This window comes from Abramis brama (genome assembly GCF_963993115.1).
Source record: "Abramis brama genome assembly, chromosome: 12".
Taxonomy (NCBI): Eukaryota; Metazoa; Chordata; class Actinopteri; order Cypriniformes; family Leuciscidae; genus Abramis; species Abramis brama.
In genome coordinates this window covers 38,393,634-38,414,511 of record NC_139974.1, presented here as the reverse complement: position 1 = coordinate 38,414,511, position 20,878 = coordinate 38,393,634, and the positions used below count along the sequence as shown (strand labels likewise).

The 20,878-nt window shown below is 37.9% G+C and overlaps 1 protein-coding gene across 2 annotated transcripts in view; it reads left to right on the top strand.

Moving 5' to 3' along the window:
* The window catches only part of csmd3b (CUB and Sushi multiple domains 3b), a gene marked incomplete at its 5' end in the record, with an annotated part of 449,682 nt that overhangs the window by 321,727 nt on the left and 107,077 nt on the right, over positions 1–20,878 (top strand). For both annotated transcript variants that reach the window (XM_084131937.1, XM_084131936.1), the window contains 2 exons: positions 1,418–1,612; positions 1,846–1,962. In XM_084131937.1, the coding sequence (XP_083988063.1) occupies positions 1,418–1,612; positions 1,846–1,962 (312 nt within the window). The remainder of the gene's footprint in view (positions 1–1,417; positions 1,613–1,845; positions 1,963–20,878) is intronic.

Genomic DNA, 20,878 nt, shown 5'->3' with positions numbered 1-20,878 from the left:
AGTTTTATTAATTTTTATTTTATTTTTATTTATTTCAGTACATCAAGTTAAACTAAATAAAAATGAGAAATGTTGTGAGGCTAATAGCTGAAATAAAATGTTTTTTTATATTTTATTTTATTTCAAGAAACAAAAATATTTTTTATGGTTTTAGTTTCAGTTAACTATAATAAGTATATATATATATATATATATATATATATATATATATATATACAGTGCAATGCATAAGTGAATACACCCATGCTAAAGTTGACTAAAAAGAGGAATAAAAAATCATATTTTGGAAATTGAACTTAATGCCTTAATTTAAAAAATTAGGAAAAATCCAACCTTTAAGGACACCAATTTTCTTTGTGAATGAATAATGTATCGTAAATAAATAAATGTTCTTCCTTAAAATACATGGTGCATAAGTGAGTACACCCCTATGTTAAATTCCCATAGAGGCAGGAAGATTTTTATTTTTAAAGGCCAGTTACTTCATGGATCCAGGATACTATGCATCCTGATAAAGTTCCCTTGGCCTTTGGAATTAAAATAGCCCCACATCATCACATAGCCTTCACCAAACCTAGAGATTGGCATGGAGTACTTTCCATAAGATCATCTCTCAATGCAAATCAAACCAGCTATTGGGCTAACTGAAATAAAACCATGCCAATGGGTGTCTAAACTTATGCATAGCACTGTATATACAGTATATATATACAGGTGAAATCATGTAAAAGTTCATTTATTTCAGTAATTCAACTTAAAAGGTGAAACTAATATATTATATAGAAAATTACATGCAAAGTGAGATATTTCAAGCCTTATAATTTTGATGATTATGGCTTACAGCTTATGAACATTTTCCAAATTTCTGAGAAGCTGTAAGCTATAATCATCAAAATTATAAGGCTTGAAATAACTCACTTTGCATGTAATGAGTATTATATATACATTTATATAACATTATATATATATAAAGCTCTAAACAAATGTAACATTTATTTTTACCTCGCCATTTTTGTTGTTGCACTCTATCCATAAATTTTGAATTATAAAAATGAAAAGTGTTTTTAATTTACCTTGAATAAAACTTGCAGAAAGTACAGTTTTGTGAGAATCATCCTTAAACTTAATCCTGAACTTGATAAAACAATTATCTTTATTTAAAATGTGTTTCAAGCCTTCAAAACCCTGCCCGTAATACAAATACATATATATATATATATATATATATATATATATATATATATATATATATATATACTTCACAAGCTTCAACCCCAATAAAAAAGTCTATTTGGTTATGTTGTAAAGTAATTTTGGTTTCAACTTTCAACCAATAACCACCCATCCCGCAAGCTAAGATACACCTAAAGTGATTTCAACCCTTGCTTTTCCTGCACCTTCTCTCCATCTCTCACAGCTAAGCTGAGGGAGTCATGCTTTGATCCCGGTAATGTGATGAATGGCACTCGGCTGGGCAGTGACTACAAGCTGGGCTCCACCGTGACCTTCTACTGTGAGGCAGGCTACGTCCTCCAGGGCTACTCCACGCTTACCTGCATTATGGGTGATGATGGCAGGCCTGGCTGGAACAGGGGGCTGCCCAGCTGTCAAGGTACAGTCCGCAAGTAAAGATGGATGTTTAAGAGAATCTCTGAGAATAACCAAAGAAAAACAGCTCGGTCCTGCTGCCGTAGACCAAACAAAATGAATCAAACACGTAAAATGACTTGCACATGCTTCGCTAGCCAAGATTTTTTTCTATCCAAACTGGTGTCTCAAAAATAGCAGTTCATCATGAATGTTTAAGCATAAAATAATGAGTGATCTGGCTGTGTGTGTGTACAGCACCATGTGGAAGTCGCTCTACTGGGACAGATGGAACCGTGTTGTCGCCGAATTTCCCGAGGAACTACACGACGGGACAGAGCTGTGTGTATGCTATCTCTGTACCCAGGGAGTTCGGTGAGTAACTGGAAATACACAACAAGATTGGATGCAGTTTCACCACATTTAGCAGAACACAGCAAAGGCTGGAGTGATGCCTTTCAATGCGTTTGGTGTTTTTTTGGCAATATGTGCTCAAAACTCTCTTTATTACGTCTGAATGTGGTTTTAAACATGTTTAACTATGTTAACATGTTAATTAATTCACACAGTCCTAGTTTAAATTCAAAGGGCCCTATCTTGCACCCAGCGCAATTGACTTTGTACACCGACGCATGTATCATTCCTATTTTGCACCCGATGCACAGCGGACTTTTCCCTCCACAGACGCACGTCTGTAAATTAGGGAATGAACTTGTGCTTCCGGGGGCGGTTCAGCGAAAAGAGGAGGCGTGATCCGGCGCAAACGTTCCCTGGTGCTATTTTGCAGTTTCAGAAAACAATTCCACCACAGACCAGGAGAAACCTAGTCTAAAGTCAGTGGCGCGTTCAGATGCTTTTTTAAGGGCGCATGCTTGGCCATAATGTAGCGTGTGCACAACGCACACACACTTTGCTTCTCTCATCTACACAGACGCATCAGTTGCCATTTTTGCAAACCATACATAATTACAAGGAAAAATATTCCACATGAGGGAGATCATTGTGGTGTCCATGAAGATGTGAAAAAATAGGCATAAATCTAGCTTACACATTTACCCAAATTATTATACGCCTGTTTAACCGAAGCTAATTTGGGTGTGTTTCTCCATCCCCAACGTCACTTCTCTGTGTTTTACGGCCCTGACGAGAACGTCGGTCTCCTCGGCTGTGAACCGCTGCTGGCGTGCGTTTGGCAAATCCGCTGTTATAATAGCAATCCGCCATGGAACAAGCGCGCCTGCTCTTAAAGGGAATGTGAGATGACGCTCTGATTGGTTTATTTCACGTTACGCCCCAAACCACACCTATGAGTAATGTAGCTACTTCAGACCAACACATTTTAGATTTGCGTCGGGCGCAAGAGTGATTTATCCCGCCGGTATAATAGCAACAGCGCCCGAGATCCGCCCACAAAGTTACTTGCGTTCCGCCTTTGATACTTGCGTTTCAGATCGTTAAAATAGGGCTCATCATGTCTTGTACATATGACACTATTACATACCATAATATTCACATTCAGTTTGAATGTATAAAATCATGTTATTTTGCAGTGTGCTTAATAGTATTCAATGTGCACTTTAAGTCTTGAAAGTATATATTTTTAATGATCGTACTTGTAGATAATATAATATTATTGAAATAAAAGGCCACTTAAGTGTACTTAAGCAGTACACTCTCATGACTGTTTATTAACACACTTAAGTGCACTTTTGTAATGTAAAATTTAAAGTTTTACTTTAAAGAAGTACACTTATTTTGATGTGTTGACTGACATACTAAAGCACATGTAAAGTGCTGTATTATAATTTTAACCTTTAGTGTGTTCTTCATTATATAAGTTAATATTTTAATTGTACTAAATTGCAACTTCATCATTACACTTGTGTTATTTAGATATTTGGCATAAAAGTTTGAATATAAATGACATTAAAGTTTACCATAAATGCAGTACATTCGGCAGTACACTAACCCTATTTCAAAGACAATAGAATTATGAAATTACATATAAAATTTACTTTCTTAAGGTGGTCAAAAACCACTCATCTAATTGCATTAAATATAAATTTAAACTATTATACGTTTTCATTTAGTTGCAATAAACATGTGATGTTAATACTCCAGTTTGCACTTGAGTATCTTTTTATTTCCGTAACAAGTATACTACTATTTTAAAAAGTATGCTGAAGTGTACTACTTCTTCACAAGGGTGAGTCTCATCTGAATTATGTTGAAGTATACAAGTCTCCTGCATTCATTTCTATACTGTACATTCAATTTGCGTTTTCCTAGACAGAATGTGTGTAGCTTAGCAACTAGGTTCCTCGTCTTTCATTTACACTTTAAAGCCATCTGTCGAATATGGACCTGTCTAGAAGCAAGGTGTTGCGCAGTAAGAATATTTCATAGTCTTGAGAGCGTAGCCAGTCTGGTGTCACTGCACAAAGACCTGACCTTCCAAACCAGCAGTGGAAATAGAGATGAAGAGATGAACTGAAATGAATTTGGTCTCTGTGTCTCTGAGTCTCTGTGTAACAGAAGTGTTGGAGAAGCTGTGGCTTGTTTAGCTGCAAGCAACTAGTAATTTAAAGTAGTCAAGCTACTGTTTTTAAAAAAGCAGTTAGCTACTATCTAAACAGAACCAACTACGTTTAAAGAAGAACTATTGTGCTTTTATTCTTCCGGGAACGAACACATCCCAATATTCCTCATTTAAATAATTAATACGCAGAATAAAGGGGCGGGGCCTGGTTGAGTTAGTTAGTAGTGTGTTAAACTGGCGGTTTCCCAAACAAGCGCTCGACCAATCACAACACACTGATCCAGCCGACCAATCAGAGCACAGTGTGCTTTTCAGAAGGAGGGGCTTCATAGAGACAGGAACTAAACAGAGCGTTACTGACAGACTGGGAAGAGAGGAGCTGCAACAATGGAGAATATGGGGAAAATAATCAACATTCATGAAAACGTATATTCTAGTAGAGCCCAAAAACATTTTATGAATGTTTTATTGAACTGCCCAAAACTATTTATTTTTGTTATGTATTGTTTCTTTTTTAATTGTATATTGGTACAGAGTCGGAAGTGACTTTTTTTTTAAGTGTGGTGCTGTATCTTTGTGTGTTGAAGCTGCCGTGACAATGCAATTTCCTGTAAAGGATCAATAAAGTATCAACAACAAACCAAATCAAGACTTTGTAAAAGGGCATATTAGCTCCTAAAGGGATAGTTCATCCAAACCTGTATCACTTACTTTCTTCAGTAGATGTTCTTTCAGAAATGTCACAAAACAGTTGAAACATTATTCAAAATATCTTTTGTGTTCCATAGAAGTAAGTAATACAGGTTTGGAACAACATGAGGGTGACTTAATGATGACAGAATTAAAATTTGGGGGTGAAATATCCCTTTAATTTAATGAAACAAGTTCAGATTGTGTCAGTAGCTTGTTTATTACCCAGAATCCTTGACCTGCTGTATTCCAGGGAGGCTTGAAATGTTTGCAGACAGCCTGTGATTGTAATATCCAGACGCCAGTTGGAAAATACTACAGAGATGAAAGTGTGAAATGAGAAAGCACTTCAGACCTCTCGGTCTCTTGTCTTAGGTTTCATTTTTGTGCTAAAAGAAAGCCTCTTTGCTATCCCAGTCCTGTACCAAGAAGGCTCTGGTGTTATTATGAGGTATTTGGTGTTGAAAGAAGAGAAACCATGACAAAAGAAGAAAAAGAAAAAAAACTCCTCTGTAAATGTATCTGTCAGTTTAACTATTCTGGGGATTTTAGACCTCCCTCACAAGCATCGTTTGGCATTATGCGAGCGGTTTGTGATGTCTCCCCGAGGCTCGTCTCTGGTCATTGAACTGCTCGCACTGTGATGGAGGGTCCTAAACGAGTTAGATGTCATCTGAAATGAAGCCTTAATAAAACGCAAACATGATAGCTTTGCAAATGAAAAGGAGTGAAAATGAATCGTCAGCAACTGAGGTGTTTTAGCCCCTGAAACACATACATCACTCCATTGAACTCGCCATTTTCAACATTGACATGTGTACACACAGTACTAAACATACCGTGAAATATTGCCTGCTTGTTCAGTTCCCAACACAAATATTGACTTTCAAATTCCTCTACTATACAGTACTCTAAACTATTTCTGTCAAATGAGTGGGATACAGATTGAGTCAAAGCGTTTCTCTCTGACTTGAAGACCAATTGCAATAAAAAAATATTTAATAAATAAAAAAATCAGTACTAGCAGGCAAATGCAAGGGAAACAAAGATATTTGCCCTAGTCTCCAAATTGAGGTTTGTGCAGAATTTAAAGAGCTAGTTCATCATTTACTCGCCCTCATGTCATTCCAAACCTTTCTTTCATTCTTTCTTCTGTGGAACATAAAAGAATATATTCTGAAGAATATGATGAAAGTCAATGCAACGTTGAAATTTCTACTTTTATATTCCACAGAAGGGAAGAAAGAGAGTCATAAAGGTTTGGAACGATATAAGGGTGAATAAATGGTGACAGAATTTTTGTATAATTAAATGTTTTGGGTTAATAGCCGTTTAAAAATTATTTTATTTGAAATTAAATAGTTTGTAATTTAAGAGCCATTCTAAATTCAATGCTGAGTGGTACGCAACTCTGTTGATCATAGGAACAAAGGAATTGTTAATTTATATCTATGGATTTTAACCCCAGGTACTGAGATCTAGACATAAACAATCACAGCAATTTGTCTTGTTCCCCGGAGCTGTAGTTCAAGCCATTAGTAATGATTGGAATTGCAAAAGGGCTGAGGTTCTTTTACATCAACGAATAATTAGTAAACCATGCCTATCTTTTAAAGTGATATCCACTTAACGTTATCTGCAAAGATACATCTATTATGCTCAATTAGCAAAGCCAAATGTCACAGTGTGTAACTGTTTAAAAACTGAATAAATAGTCTTGGGCAAAATAACGTGCAAGACTTCACCGAATGTTTTTTATTTTTTTTGCATGCTGCTTTAATTAGTCCTGTATGAGTTTGGTGTACATTTGTCATCAGCAGCTCTGTTCAAATCATTCAATATGCGAGTGGAACAAGATAATGGCAAAAAAGTACACAAATAGAGAGTGAAAAAGAGAGCAAATCCAGGAAGGGAGATGTATAAGTGTGTTTTGTGCTGATGTTGCTGAGCTTCTCATCTGCTGGGAGGGGGAGATTTCATTATCATGCACCTGAAGTATCGTCAAACATCCAGGCCAACAGAGGGAACGATTAAAAGCTTAAAGTGCCTTGTAGAACAAAGCCTGGGCTGAGCGCTTGTGTTGGAGTGGAGATACATATCTTACGGTTGTCATAAAAGCTTTTGTTTTGTTGGATTCAGAAACAGCATGGAAGCAGATCGTATAAGCCAGAAAAGTTCAGCTGTGTGTAATGATTCTTGAGATATCGTGAAGCCAGTTTTATTGGTGGCCGTGGTTCGGGAATACAAAAACTTGCATTCAATCCATTGAGACTGTGAAGGAATCATAAAATGGACATTGCCATTGCTTTGAGTAGTTTTTTGGCGCACAAGGCTGGTGGTCAAAACTGTGTTGTTTTTGGCCAATGCCGATGTCTGGCCGATATAATGCTGATATGTGAACATTTATATTATTATTATTTTTCATTTAGCAGATGCTTTTCTCCAAAGTGATCTACAAAAGAGGAACAATACAACAAAATCATTCATCCTTGAGAGACAGTCCTGTGACACGCAGTTCCACAGCTGCTGCAGAGAAGTTAAAATAAGTGAAAAAGAGTTAAGAAAGTAAAAAAAATGCTTAGTTGTAGGTTGAGTGCTCATTGTTGTTCTGGTTTTTGAAGGTAGAGAGGGATTGAGTTGTTCCGATACCGTCGGGAAGATCTTTCCACCATCGAGGTTCACTGTCTGTGAAGATTCAGGAAGGGAATTTTGTGCCTTTTTGTTGGTACCATGAAGCACTGCTCTCGCACTAACTGCAGATTTCTGGAGGCAATGTACATTCGCAGAAGTAAGTGTAGGTGGAAATGTGGAGAGCGGATGCAGATCCAGTATCTACAATGAATGATAGCAAATAATATTGCAAAATTGCTGGATTTAAAGGTGCTGTTTTATTTACTCTACTAAAGCATAAAAATACCATAATATGTTTGCAGATATTTAGGAAACATGCTAAGTTCACACTCGTTTCTCTGAAAAACATTGCCCCTTTCTACAGCCAATTATTTTACGCAGATAAATCTCATCAAATCATCAACTAAGTCTCCTTGACTTTTGTTGTCAGTTTCGCTTGTTTCTGTTGCGCGTCCTCAAACTGGCAACTCGCGTGAGTGTCGAGTCTGAGGAGGAGGAGGAGGAGGAGTAGGAGGAGGCAGGGAAACAACGATCTCTGAGATTCTTACAGACAGCAACTTTAAATAACGTATTATGCCCTTTTTCAAAGTCTTGATTTTGTTTTTGGGCTCTACTAGAACAGGTTTTCATGGTTGAATGTAAAAAAAAACACACCTTATTTTCCCCATATTCTCCATTATTGCAGCTCCTCTCTTTCAAGTCAGTAACGCTCTGTTTAGTTCCTGTCTCTATGAAGCCCCTCCTTCTGAAAAGCACACTGTGCTCTGATTGGTCGGCTGGAGCAGTGTGTTGTGATTGGTCGAGCGCTTCGAGTGTGTTTGGGAAATGTCCCGCCCCTTACCATAACCGCCAGTTTCAACACACTACTAACTAACTCAACCAGGCCCCGCCCCTTTATTCTGCATATGAATTATTTAAAAGAGGAATATTGTGACGTGTTCGTTCCCGGAAGAAAACTCAAGACTACAATGGAGGCGTTTCTTTTGTAACATCATAAATGTCTTTACTGTCACTTTTGATCAATTTAATGCTTTCTTTGTGAATAAAAGTATTAATTTCTTTCAAAAGCCCAAACTTTTGAATTGTAGTGAATGTCAAAACATTAAATATGTAATTCATAAATTATAATTTGCTAATATATTTAAATGTTCCAAGGTAATTTAAGAACAGTCCTGAGAAATGATTGTCCTTCATGGCACCAAATACATTTTTCTTAGGTATTTTTGTCTTTTTTGCAGAAAAAAACTAAAATCTAAACACCCATAAGACTAAATACATCAGCTTAAAGCAAAATTCAGTTTGGTAAAAAGATCCATTGGCAGATGTTTCCTATTTTATACAAGAACCTTACAGTAGTTTGTTAGATTTATGCTTAAAATAATAATAAGAAAACAACAATTTCCCAAAGGTGCAAGAAAAATAAACTTAATTTACAATGTTCTCTGAGTACAAGTCTAAATATAGCATGCAGTTTTGCTTAAGTAAAACTGTTTAGATATTTTCTACTAGGAAACAACACATAAATCCTCATTAAGGAAGGATTTTCTTGCGTTCGTGAAGAAACAGTAATTAAAAAAGATGCACATTACATTGCTAACATTCACTGATCTTTATGGTCCCTAATCACAGTGAGCAAACACTTCAGATCTTGCATTCTTCTGAATGAAAGCACCACACACACACACACACACGTGCACAGACGTATCCCATCAGCTCTGATCTGTAGGGCAGAGCTCTGGAGCCCCCTGTTAAAAATGCAGCACTCCACTGCCTTTTTTAATGTTTCATTATTCTGTCACAAAGAATGATGCCAGCAATATTTCAGACAATGACAGGTTTGGTCTGAGAGATGCATTATTCAGAGCATGCAGCCCCGGCCCATGTCCCCGTCGGCTCCCACCACCCCCGCTGGCCCCCGGCAGTCAATACAAATATGCAGGGGAATCCTCGCTCGCACACGCTCATGGTCATGGGAAAAAAATCAAAATCGATGATCTCTGACTGTTAAAATATTCCATGTTGAAGCCAAAACCGTCAATTACGGCTTCATTTCTGCTCTCTGTTTTGGAAACAATTTTCTGCACGCCATACAAGTGGGCATAATGTGTTTTTAACTGTTGATCAGAGCGCCGCACGAGTGAGCGTGCTTTTCACAGCTTAAGATAGTAAACATTTATGTTGCCAAACAGCGCTAAGCCTTGAGAGCCAGCGCTGCGGAGCGGCATGTTGGAGATGTAATCAGTGAGATGTTAGTTTTACTTCAGAGCATTCGTTATCTGTCGGCTTGTCTTGCAGATTTCAGTTTAATCAGTCGAGAACCTTGAGTTTAAATATATGCTGTGATCAAGCGGGAAGCTCGGTCTGAGCACTTCGTAGGTGTTGCATTAGCAACCTTGTCACCTTTCTCATTGAATTTCAATAGAACATTATTAATATGTTTTTGAATCATCTGCCCGATATTTCATTCAAAAACTTATATTAGCTTCAAAATAAAGATTTGCAATACACTCTTAAAATAAAGGTTCCAAAAAGGGGTTTTCACAGTGATTACAGAAGAAGCACCTTTGGTTCCCCAAAGAACCTTTTAGTGAATATTTCTTATAAGAACTATTTTTTATTAGTGTGAACATTTTAATAATCTGAAGAATCCTTCTCCACAATAAAGAACCTTTTGTGCAATGAAAGGTTTGGGGATGTTAAAGGTTCTTCATGGAACCATCAGTGCCAATGAAGTGTGTGTGTGTGTGTGTGTGCGTGTGTGTGTGCGTGTGTGTGTGCGTGTGTGTGTGCGTGTGTGTGTGCGTGTGTGTGTGCGTGTGTGTGTGCGTAGGTGTGTGTGCGTGCTAGCATGTGTGTGCTTGCTTATGTGTGTATGTGTGTGTGTGTGTGTGTGTGTGTGTGTGTGTGCGCGTATATGTGTGCGCGTGTGTGTGTGTGTGTGTGTGCGCGTATGTGTGCATGTGTGTGTGTGTGCGCGTATGTGTGCGTGTGTGTGCGTGCTAGCATGTGTGTGCTTGCGTATGTGTGTATATATGTGTGTGTACTCGTGTGCGTGTGCTTGCGTATGTGTGTATATATATATGTGTGTGTGCTTGCGTATGTGTGTATATGTGTGTGTACTCGTGTGCGTGTGCTTGCATATGTGTGTATATATGTGTGTGTGCGTGTGCGTGTATGTGTGCGTGCTAGCATGTGTGTGCTTGCGTGTGTGTGTGTGTGCGCGTGCGTGTGTGTGTGTGTGTGTGTGTGCGTGCTAGCATGTGTGTGCTTGCGTGTGTGTGTGTGTGTGTGTGCGTGTGTGTGTGTGTGTGTGTGCGCGTGTATGTGTGTGTGTACATGTGTGTGTGTACATGTGCGTGCGTGTGTGTGTGTGTGTGTGTGTGTGTGTAGACTTTATTAGATACATAGTGGTCATTGTAATTAATACATTAATAAAACAAATTAGTTTTTTAACTGATATATTGTGGAATTTGAAGCAAAGCGTATATAACTACATTACACCTTCCTATATACTGTACATGAAGACATGTATAGTATGAATGAATGTAACATTAGAGACCATATCAGTATTTCAGTATTTTGATTTATCATTAGGAATTTGCTTTAGGGCGCCTTCATATGTAGATGAAAAACAAGAAAGACTTTCAACAACATATCAATTCAAAATGAATGCATATAGAGACATTAAATAAACTCCCTTTTTGAATGCCGGGGGCGACCATTAGAACAGTTACACTTTCTATATTTTCTGTCACTAAATAGCTTTTCCCCTGGCTGACTCTGACCTCCATACAAACAAACACACACTCACACAGTCACAGTTGCATGTCTTTGACTGAGACGCTCTCTTGGAAAGGGATCGCTCTTCTCTCTCTACAAAGCTATTCTAAAGCCTGGGAGGATTGGGAATTGCAAGCCCCAGAGCCAAAACATCTGAACAGAGCAGAAGTCAAGGCAATGTTCATTTACCAGCGAGAAAGAGAAAGCAGAGGAACACCACGACTCTGTATTATTATTATTATTATTATATTTTTGTTGCATTTCATGACTCAGTCAGACCAAAGGTGCTAAAGTTCTCTCCTCTGGTAAATCACAGTCAAGCAGTAAGTGTCATTTCTTGACTTTGCCGTTGGCTAAGGGAACTTAAGCACAGTGTTTTCCAAAAGTAATTCTCAAATTAAAATCTCAGCGGAAGGGTTTCTGTGGTGTTTAACTTTTAGCTTCAATACTTCCTTTTATAGTAAGCTACTGAAGATCTGACAGCTGTGAGATTAGTTTGGACAAATATTTTAACAAGTGTAACAAAAATAGATCAAAGCATTAAGTCGTCTTGTGAATATAAATGTACTGTACCATTCAATAGTTTGGGGTCAAATTTATTTTTATTTTATTTTTTAAGAAAATTATGCATTAAATTTTTAAATTTATTTATATATATATATATATGTGATCATGCGGGAAGCTCAGTCTGAGCACTTTGTAGGTGTTGCATTAGCAACCTTGTCACCTTTCTCATTGAATTTCAATAGAACATTATTAATATGTTTTTGAATCATCTGCCCGATATTTTATTCAAAAACTGATATTAGCTTCAAAATAAAGATTTGCAATACACTCTTAAAAATAAAGGTTCCAAAAAGGGGTTTTCGCAGCGATTACAGAAGAAGCACATTTGGTTCCCCAAAGAACCTTTTAGTGAATATTTCTTATAAGAACTATTTTTTATTAGTGTGAACATTTTAATAATCTGAAGAATCCTTCTCCACAATAAAGAACCTTTTGTGCAATGAAAGGTTTGGGGATGTTAAAGGTTCTTCATGGAACCATCAGTGCCAATGAAGTGTGTGTGTGTGTGCGCGCGCATGTGTGTGTGTGCGTAGGTGTGTGCGTGCTAGCATGTGTGTGCTTGCGTATGTGTGTGTGTGTGTGTGTGTGTGTGTGTGTGTGTGTGTGTGTGTGTGTGTGTGTGTGTGTGTGTGTGTGTGTGTGTGCGCACGCGTATATGTGTGCGCGTATATGTGTGATGTTTTTTTTGTTGTTTTTTTTAACTTATTTTCCTCACTGCAGTACCATTCAATAGTTTGGGGTCAAATTTATTTTTATTTTATTTTTTAAGAAAATTATGCATTAAATTGTTACATTTATTTATATATATATATATATATATATATATATATATATATATATATATATATATATATATATATATATGTATATATATGTGTATATATATATATATATATATATATACAGTGAGGAAAATAAGTATTTGAACACCCTGCTATTTTGCAAGTTCTCCCACTTAGAAATCATGGAGGGGTCTGAAATTGTCATCGTAGGTGCATGTCCACTGTGAGAGACATAATCTAAAAAATAAAATCCAGAAATCACAATGTATGATTTTTTTAACTATTTATTTGTATGATACAGCTGCAAATAAGTATTTGAACACCTGAGAAAATCAATGTTAATATTTGGTACAGTAGCCTTTGTTTGCAATTACAGAGGTCAAACGTTTCCTGTAGTTTTTCACCAGGTTTGCACACACTGCAGGAGGGATTTTGACCCACTCCTCCACACAGATCTTCTCTAGATCAGTCAGGTTTCTGGGCTGTCGCTGAGAAACACGGAGTTTGAGCTCCCTCCAAAGATTCTCTATTGGGTTTAGGTCTGGAGACTGGCTAGGCCACGCCAGAACCTTGATATGCTTCTTACAGAGCCACTCCTTGGTTATCCTGGCTGTGTGCTTCGGGTCATTGTCATGTTGGAAGACCCAGCCTCGACCCATCTTCAATGCTCTAACTGAGGGAAGGAGGTTGTTCCCCAAAATCTCGCAATACATGGCCCCGGTCATCCTCTCCTTAATACAGTGCAGTCGCCCTGTCCCATGTGCAGAAAAACACCCCCAAAGCATGATGCTACCACCCCCATGCTTCACAGTAGGGATGGTGTTCTTGGGATGGTACTCATCATTCTTCTTCCTCCAAATACGTTTAGTGGAATTATGACCAAAAAGTCTCATCTGACCACATGACTTTCTCCCATGACTCCTCTGGATCATCCAAATGGTCATTGGCAAACTTAAGACGGGCCTTGACATGTGCTGGTTTAAGCAGGGGAACCTTCTGTGCCATGCATGATTTCAAACCATGACGTCTTAGTGTATTACCAACAGTAACCTTGGAAACGGTGGTCCCAGCTCTTTTCAGGTCATTGACCAGTTCCTCCCGTGTAGTTCTGGGCTGATTTCTCACCTTTCTTAGGATCATTGAGACCCCACGAGGTGAGATCTTGCATGGAGCCCCAGTCCGAGGGAGATTGACAGTCATGTTTAGCTTGTTCCATTTTCTAATGATTGCTCCAACAGTGGACCTTTTTTCACCAAGCTGCTTGGCAATTTCCCCGTAGCCCTTTCCAGCCTTGTGGAGGTGTACAATTTTGTCTCTAGTGTCTTTGGACAGCTCTTTGGTCTTGGCCATGTTAGTAGTTGGATTCTTACTGATTGTATGGGGTGGACAGGTGTCTTTATGCAGCTAACGACCTCAAACAGGTGCATCTAATTTAGGATAATAAATGGAGTGGAGGTGGACATTTTAAAGGCAGACTAACAGGTCTTTGAGGGTCAGAATTCTAGCTGATAGACAGGTGTTCAATTACTTATTTGCAGCTGTATCATACAAATAAATAGTTAAAAAATCATATATTATGATTTCTGGATTTTTTTTTTTTAGATTATGTCTCTCACAGTGGACATGCACCTACGATGACAATTTCAGACCCCTCCATGATTTCCAAGTGGGAGAACTTGCAAAATAGCAGGGTGTTCAAATACTTATTTTCCTCACTGTATATATTAATTTATTTGAAATGGAAATATTTTGTAGCATTATATATACATTTACATTTTATATATATATATATATATATATATATATAATGTAAATGTATATATAATGTTACAAAATATTTCCATTTCAAATAAATTAAGTTCAGTCCACTAGTCAGTAAACAGTATTTTTAAATTGTAATATTTCACAACATTAATCATAAATATATGCTGATATGAGAATCTATATAGAGTGACCTGAAAAGCTGAAAGAGTTGTCATTAAGGTTAATGTCAGCTGATTGTCAGGGTCAGTGCAACCATAAACTTGCACAATTCTGATGCCATCATGGCTATTGTCCAGGTAATTAGCAAAGAAGCAGATGTTATTCTGCCAGAAACAGTGAAGGTTAAATGTCCACAATATACATGAAGGAAATAGGCATATATCAAACTGACCTTACATGTTGGCAAGGTCCATCATAATTATCGAAGTGCTTACACCGTCAGAATAGCGCTCTGATGCACCATAAGCCTGTCTTCAGTGTTAATTGTTAATTAATTACATATGCGGTTCACTAGTATACATGCTCTGAATTACATAGTCTTGCTGTTTATACACAGATATTTGATTTTACTTTACTAAAAGTGCAGTTTCATAGCCATGATGGTACAAATGAAATGCATCGTTATTGACTTCAGTCTAACCTATTTGACTATAGATGCTGTAGAATCTGAGGATGACATAGAGCCGGGAGAGATCAGAGGAGAGAGGTTTACACACACCGACACTGGCCTACGACAGTTACATTAGCAACACACACAGTCAAGTCAAGTCATCTTCATTTATATAGCGCTTTTAACAATGTAGATTGTTCCAAAGCAGCTTTACAATGATAATAGGAAATTAAAGTAAAGTGTTTTGGCTTTATAGCAGCTCTAGAATAAAGTTATTGTCCAGCTGAAGTTAGTTTTGATTGATTCACTTCTGTCGCAACGATCATTAGTTATTAACTCAGGGGCCGCTAACACGACACCGTTTTAACAGAAAACTCTTCAGTTCTTTCTGCGCAAACTTCAAAAACGCAAACCAGTGAGAACGCTGATGGCGTGCACATGCGTATTACGAGTTCAGTCTATAGGTATGTGCGTTTGAATATATGTGCGCAGGCGTGTAGTCCTTCCCTACAAATCAACCCTCAGCATACTACTTGTCTGGCCTTAAAATTAATAATACAGAATTTTATCGCTTCCGCGTAGCCATGGGAACCGGAATTATCCCGACAACGCTTTATCTGTAGAGAGGTAAAGGGAGGGGAGGGAGGCCTTCACTAGTTGACACTTAAGGACTGCACTGTTGTCGTGTCCAAGCGCAGGTCCTTCATCAGATCTGGATCCGGCGGACTGCGGTAAACCTCGGGATAAACAGAGAGACTAATATTAGTGTAGACGCCATTCTTCTTATGATGTAACGAGTACATCAGGATTTATGGGAAGTGTTCCCGGTTCCGGCTGACCTGATCTATGCAGTCTAACATTGAATTATGAAATAATGTCTATAATGTGTTATATGTATGCTAGGTCAAAGATGTATTTTAGTCTAGCTTTGAACTGACAGAGTGTGTCTGCTTCCCAGACAATGTTAGGAAGACTGTTCCAAAGTTTTGGTGCTAAGTAGGAAAAGGATCTACTGCCAGCAGTCGATTTTGATCAACTGTACTTTGATCACAGCTGTACTTTAGCCATGAGTAGATGGTTTTGTCTAAAGTAGATTTAGATTACACCTTTTAGAGGGCCAATGCAAGGCGCTGAAGCCCAGAGGAACCCGCTGTGAAGAGCTTCCTCAAGAGCATGAGGGATTAGAGGTTTAACCCTCAAGACATTCGACATTGATATTGATAATAAACTTTATTTTTTTCCTCCTTTGAAAGCCACTGGTTATAAAAATTAAAAAAGACGTTAATGTTTGGATTTTGGATTTGGATTTGATTATTTATCACACTGCAAAATGCAGCACTGTTTTAAAGGGGTGATGAACTGAGAAATCAAAATTTCCTTGAGCTTTTGACATACAAGAGATCATCATACTATAATAATATCCTGTAAGTTTCAGAACTGAAAACTACCTTGTTAGTCCAATAAAAGCTTTTATAGACATCAGGCTCAGCAAACGACTCGTTTTTCAAAGTGGGGAACTATGACGTCAAAGAGGATAAAACACCGCCTCCACAAAAGAAGATCAACGCCTACTTCAACCAGTCTATGACTTCAACACGGCCTGTTTAGCCCCGCCCACCGATTCGCCCAATCATGCTAAATAACATAGGACATGATAATTGCTAAACCGGATCGAGCTACTTCCAAGCAATAAACATGCTGTTTACTAAATATTGTGCAGTGCCTGTTTGTGGAAGAAGACAGTCTGCATAAGCTTCCTTCGGATTCCAGCATGGTTAAACTTTATTAAATCAGTCAGTCACAATTTCCCGACACAGATCTAATTATTCAAGTTCAGATATTTCTCTTAAAATCGTTCAATACTGTTTATGTATCAGTGACTAAACGATCAACTTCACATAATTTCTCGTAGTATTATGAAAAGAATCTTTTTTAAACTGTTATTAAATTATATACAGAAAGCGATCAAAGAACCCTTTCCAATCGCCCAAGCTGTCAATCAAACAGCACAGCGCGAGCCGCGAGAGCTTATCTGGACACTTACCAAACTCGTGATGAAATAATGACACTGTTACACTACACAACGAAGCTCTTACTGTGTATTCACATCGTGTTTGCATTGTGATTTGGTGTAAGCATTTGTGAGAGTGCAAAAATTACGTTGCAATGATAAGATCCTTATTCACGCGATCAACAGACTGTCTGTCATCTGCTCAGTCAGTGCTCATCATGCTGCAACCTTTCATGTGATGGAATAGATTTAAATATAATGCTTTAAACGATACTTTTCACGATTTGTTAATCTCGATAGCTGTAATAGTAAAAACGTAGTAAAGGTTTTCGAGAGAGTTCATGTTATAGCTATTTCATATGCAAGCATGTCAGCCAATCACAGCAGTGGGCGTTTGCACTGCAGTCTCACAGCAGACACGCCCCTTAAAACAGAGCGTTCAAATCTGAGGCTGAAATCAGGCTTGGAAAAATGGCTTTTATTTATAAATTATGACAATTTTTGATGTAAAAATCATACTAACATTATAAGGGCACCCCAGGCAACATTATAAAATAATAAAACAATCCAGTTCATGACCCCTTTAATATATTTAAAAAAACGTTTTATTATTATTACTTATATATATACTTATATTATATTTTTTTTAATGTATTTTTATTTTATTTTACAGGTTCCTATTTATATTTTAGTTCCTAAAAATATGGACCCATAAGATTTAAGTTGTGTCCCAAATGACAAGACTATACACTTGTACACTATGTACCTATGCACTCATCCGTGTAGTGTGTGAATTTTATAAGGTTACATGAGTATGGTTGAGTGCATGACGTCTCCAACATTCCACATTTAGTTTTTTCGGTTAATTATGTGCATCATCCAGGTATTTATAGTGCACTTTTTCTATTTGGAGTTTTCGGTGTGAACACACTACACTACATACTACAAAACATCATAGAATAGTGCAGAAGTATGTGCATTGGGACGCACCATCACGGTTGTATTTGTGCGTGGAAAATAGTCTAAACATATGCAAGTTTAAACACTTTATTTTCCTGGCAAACATTTCAGAGATCAGACTGCTGTTGTTGTTTTTAACCATAGTAAATATAAAAAGGCTACAATTGGCTCTCTGAGGCTTAACCACTACACCACACAACATTAGCAATGAGAAAAATCTAAATATTTGCACCTTCTGCAATGTCTATGTTTAGACACAAGCAGGCTTTTGGAGCTTCTCCCTGTGTTTTGTGCGTGCAGCGTGTGTTGATTCCTCTATCCCCACCATGTGGTGAGTGTGAACGCTGCTATCTGTCCTCCACACACACACACTGCAGAACATCCTTCACTGATAACACATGCACAGGTGGCCATGCTTTTTTCACTGTATTTTTATCCCTGTCTGAATATGTTGTTTTTTCGTGGATATTGCACCTGGAGCCAACTCGATTTTGATACGCGTAGGGTTCATACATGTTATCTATCAATTATTCATTTGGTGGGGAAATGGCTTGTGGGTCATGTTTACCGTATGGATTATATTTCAAGTGAAAAAGAACAAACCCTGAACCTTTGTGGCATATACAGATGTGAAGCGGACAGCTGAAAGAATGTAGTTTTAGGTTTGAAGGTTTCTGCTGATTTGTCAGTCTACAGTGAAGGTTGTGCATGTGAGCGAGTCTCATCCCGCCAGCTTTTCACCGGCTCATCCGATGAGCCCTGAGGAATCTCCCACCTCAAAGAGATCCTGGCAGATTGTGCGCGAGCATCTCTGTCCCTACGGGACGGGCATTGATGTGTGAGGCGGATGTCCAGCCCATGCCTGCAGATCCAGACAGGTGTGCTAGGAATCCGAGCAGAGACCTCTCGCCCCGAACAAGACGACGACCCCGGGGTGTAAATCTGTGCGTGAGTGACCTCTGTCCTCTGAGTCATATAAAGAGAGAGTCTAATAAGAGAACAAAGACATGGAGAGGCTTGGACAGCATACTGAACACACCCGGTGTGTGTGTGTGTGTGTGTGTGAGTGTGTGTATCTTTGTGAGGACCAGTTTGAGTTTTAGACCATTGGAGTGAGGACAAAGAGAGTAAAGTGAGGACATTTTGGCTGGATTTCTGAGAGCCTTTAAAGGCCTGTTTGAGGGTCAAGACTGGGTTTTAGGGATAAGGTTATAATGAGGTTAAGGGTCGGTTTAGGGTCAGGGGTCGGGTTAGGCACTTAGTTGTGATGGGTAAGGTTAGGGTAAGTGGCTAGAGATTGCATTGTGTCAATGAATGTCCTCATAAAGATAGATGTACAAGAATGTGTGTGTGTGTGTGTGTGTGTGTGTGTGTGTGTGTGTGTGTGTGTGTGTGTGTGTGTGTGTGTGTTGTCTGGTAAAGCAGTGTTTGCCTTTCTAAGAAAAGACATCTGAACAATATCGCCATTTTGATGCAGGAATGACGCAACAACACCAGCTTTACACCTCACCCTGTTTAAACTGTTGTTTAATTTAGTTTTATTTGTTTTATTTTCTATTTTTCCTTTCACTTAGTTTAATTTGTGTTAGTTATCGTTAGTTTCAAATGTGTTGTCAAGTGTCTTTTTTTATTATTTTAATTTTCATGCATGCGTATGTGTGTATACTGTATACATCGATTGTTTGGTTTATTTTAACAAAGCCATCGGGAACCCTAAAACACACACACACGCTCACGCATACACATACACACACACAAAATAAAACAAACCAAACTGGTTCGATAACACACTTACAGCACTGATGGTTGGGGTCATTTTAGACCCACTGACTTCCATTGTATAGAGAAAACACTGAGACGTTATTCAAAATATCACCTTTTGTGTTCCACAGAAGAAGGAAAGACATGTTTTTGTTTTTTGTTTTTGTTTTATAGGTGAATTAATACCTCAGCATTGGTATAAATATTAAATAGAGTTGCTTTTAAGGTATTTTGCTGTTGCTTTTCTCTTTTCTTTCCAGCACAACAGGGTGTTTCTATCAAGGGGAATTTCTATTTTGCTCTAACTGCAAGACCACTGCAGGACTGGTATCCCAGCATGCTTTGCAGATTATGCTAATGAAAGTAAATTGAAATCATGCCTCTCTCCACCTGAGTTGTCACGGGGAGAAGGAAAGGTGTGTTCCCTCCCCATTCACTTCTGTTTCTTTCAAAGACCAAATTGAATTGGTGATCAAGTCAAGCTCCAGAGATGGAGAGACAGGGAACCACAAAGCTATTTTTTATTTTCTGAATTGTGTAAGTCATGAGAAAAGAAGGAAAAGGTGTGAATTAATCACAGGCCTCATTTCCATAGCAGCCGGTAAGCATCTGTCAGAGTGTGTTAAGCGTACGAGGATGTATGGAAAAGGCCAATCTTCTGCAGTGGAGAAAGAAACTGTGAATTAAAGCCAAAGGCCTTTCTGAGAGCGAAACTATCTGCATATGAGTGATGCTTCATACTTATTCTCATAACATACGGACATGCTTCAGCCTTACATGAGTGCATGAAGACACTTTCTGTGAATAGGGTACAAAATAGAGCCTGAAACTCCTAAATGTTTATTATTATGTTCATATAAATGTTGAGTGAAAAGAGCATGTTGATTTAGAAGATTAAATTGTCAACATTTATAAAGTAAATATAAAACATATATTTAAAAGAACAACAACAAAAAGCCATAATGCTGCACAATTTTATATTAATACAATACTATAATGATATAATATACTTTGGGAAGGGTAAGACTATTTAATGTTTTTTTTGTTTTTTGTTTTTTTAATACAGTAAAAACAGTAACATTGTGAAAAATTATGACAATTTAAAACTGTTTTCTGTATGAATATATTTTACTTTTCATCATCATCACTCCAGTCTTCAGTGTCACATGATCCTTCAGAAATCATTCTAACATGAT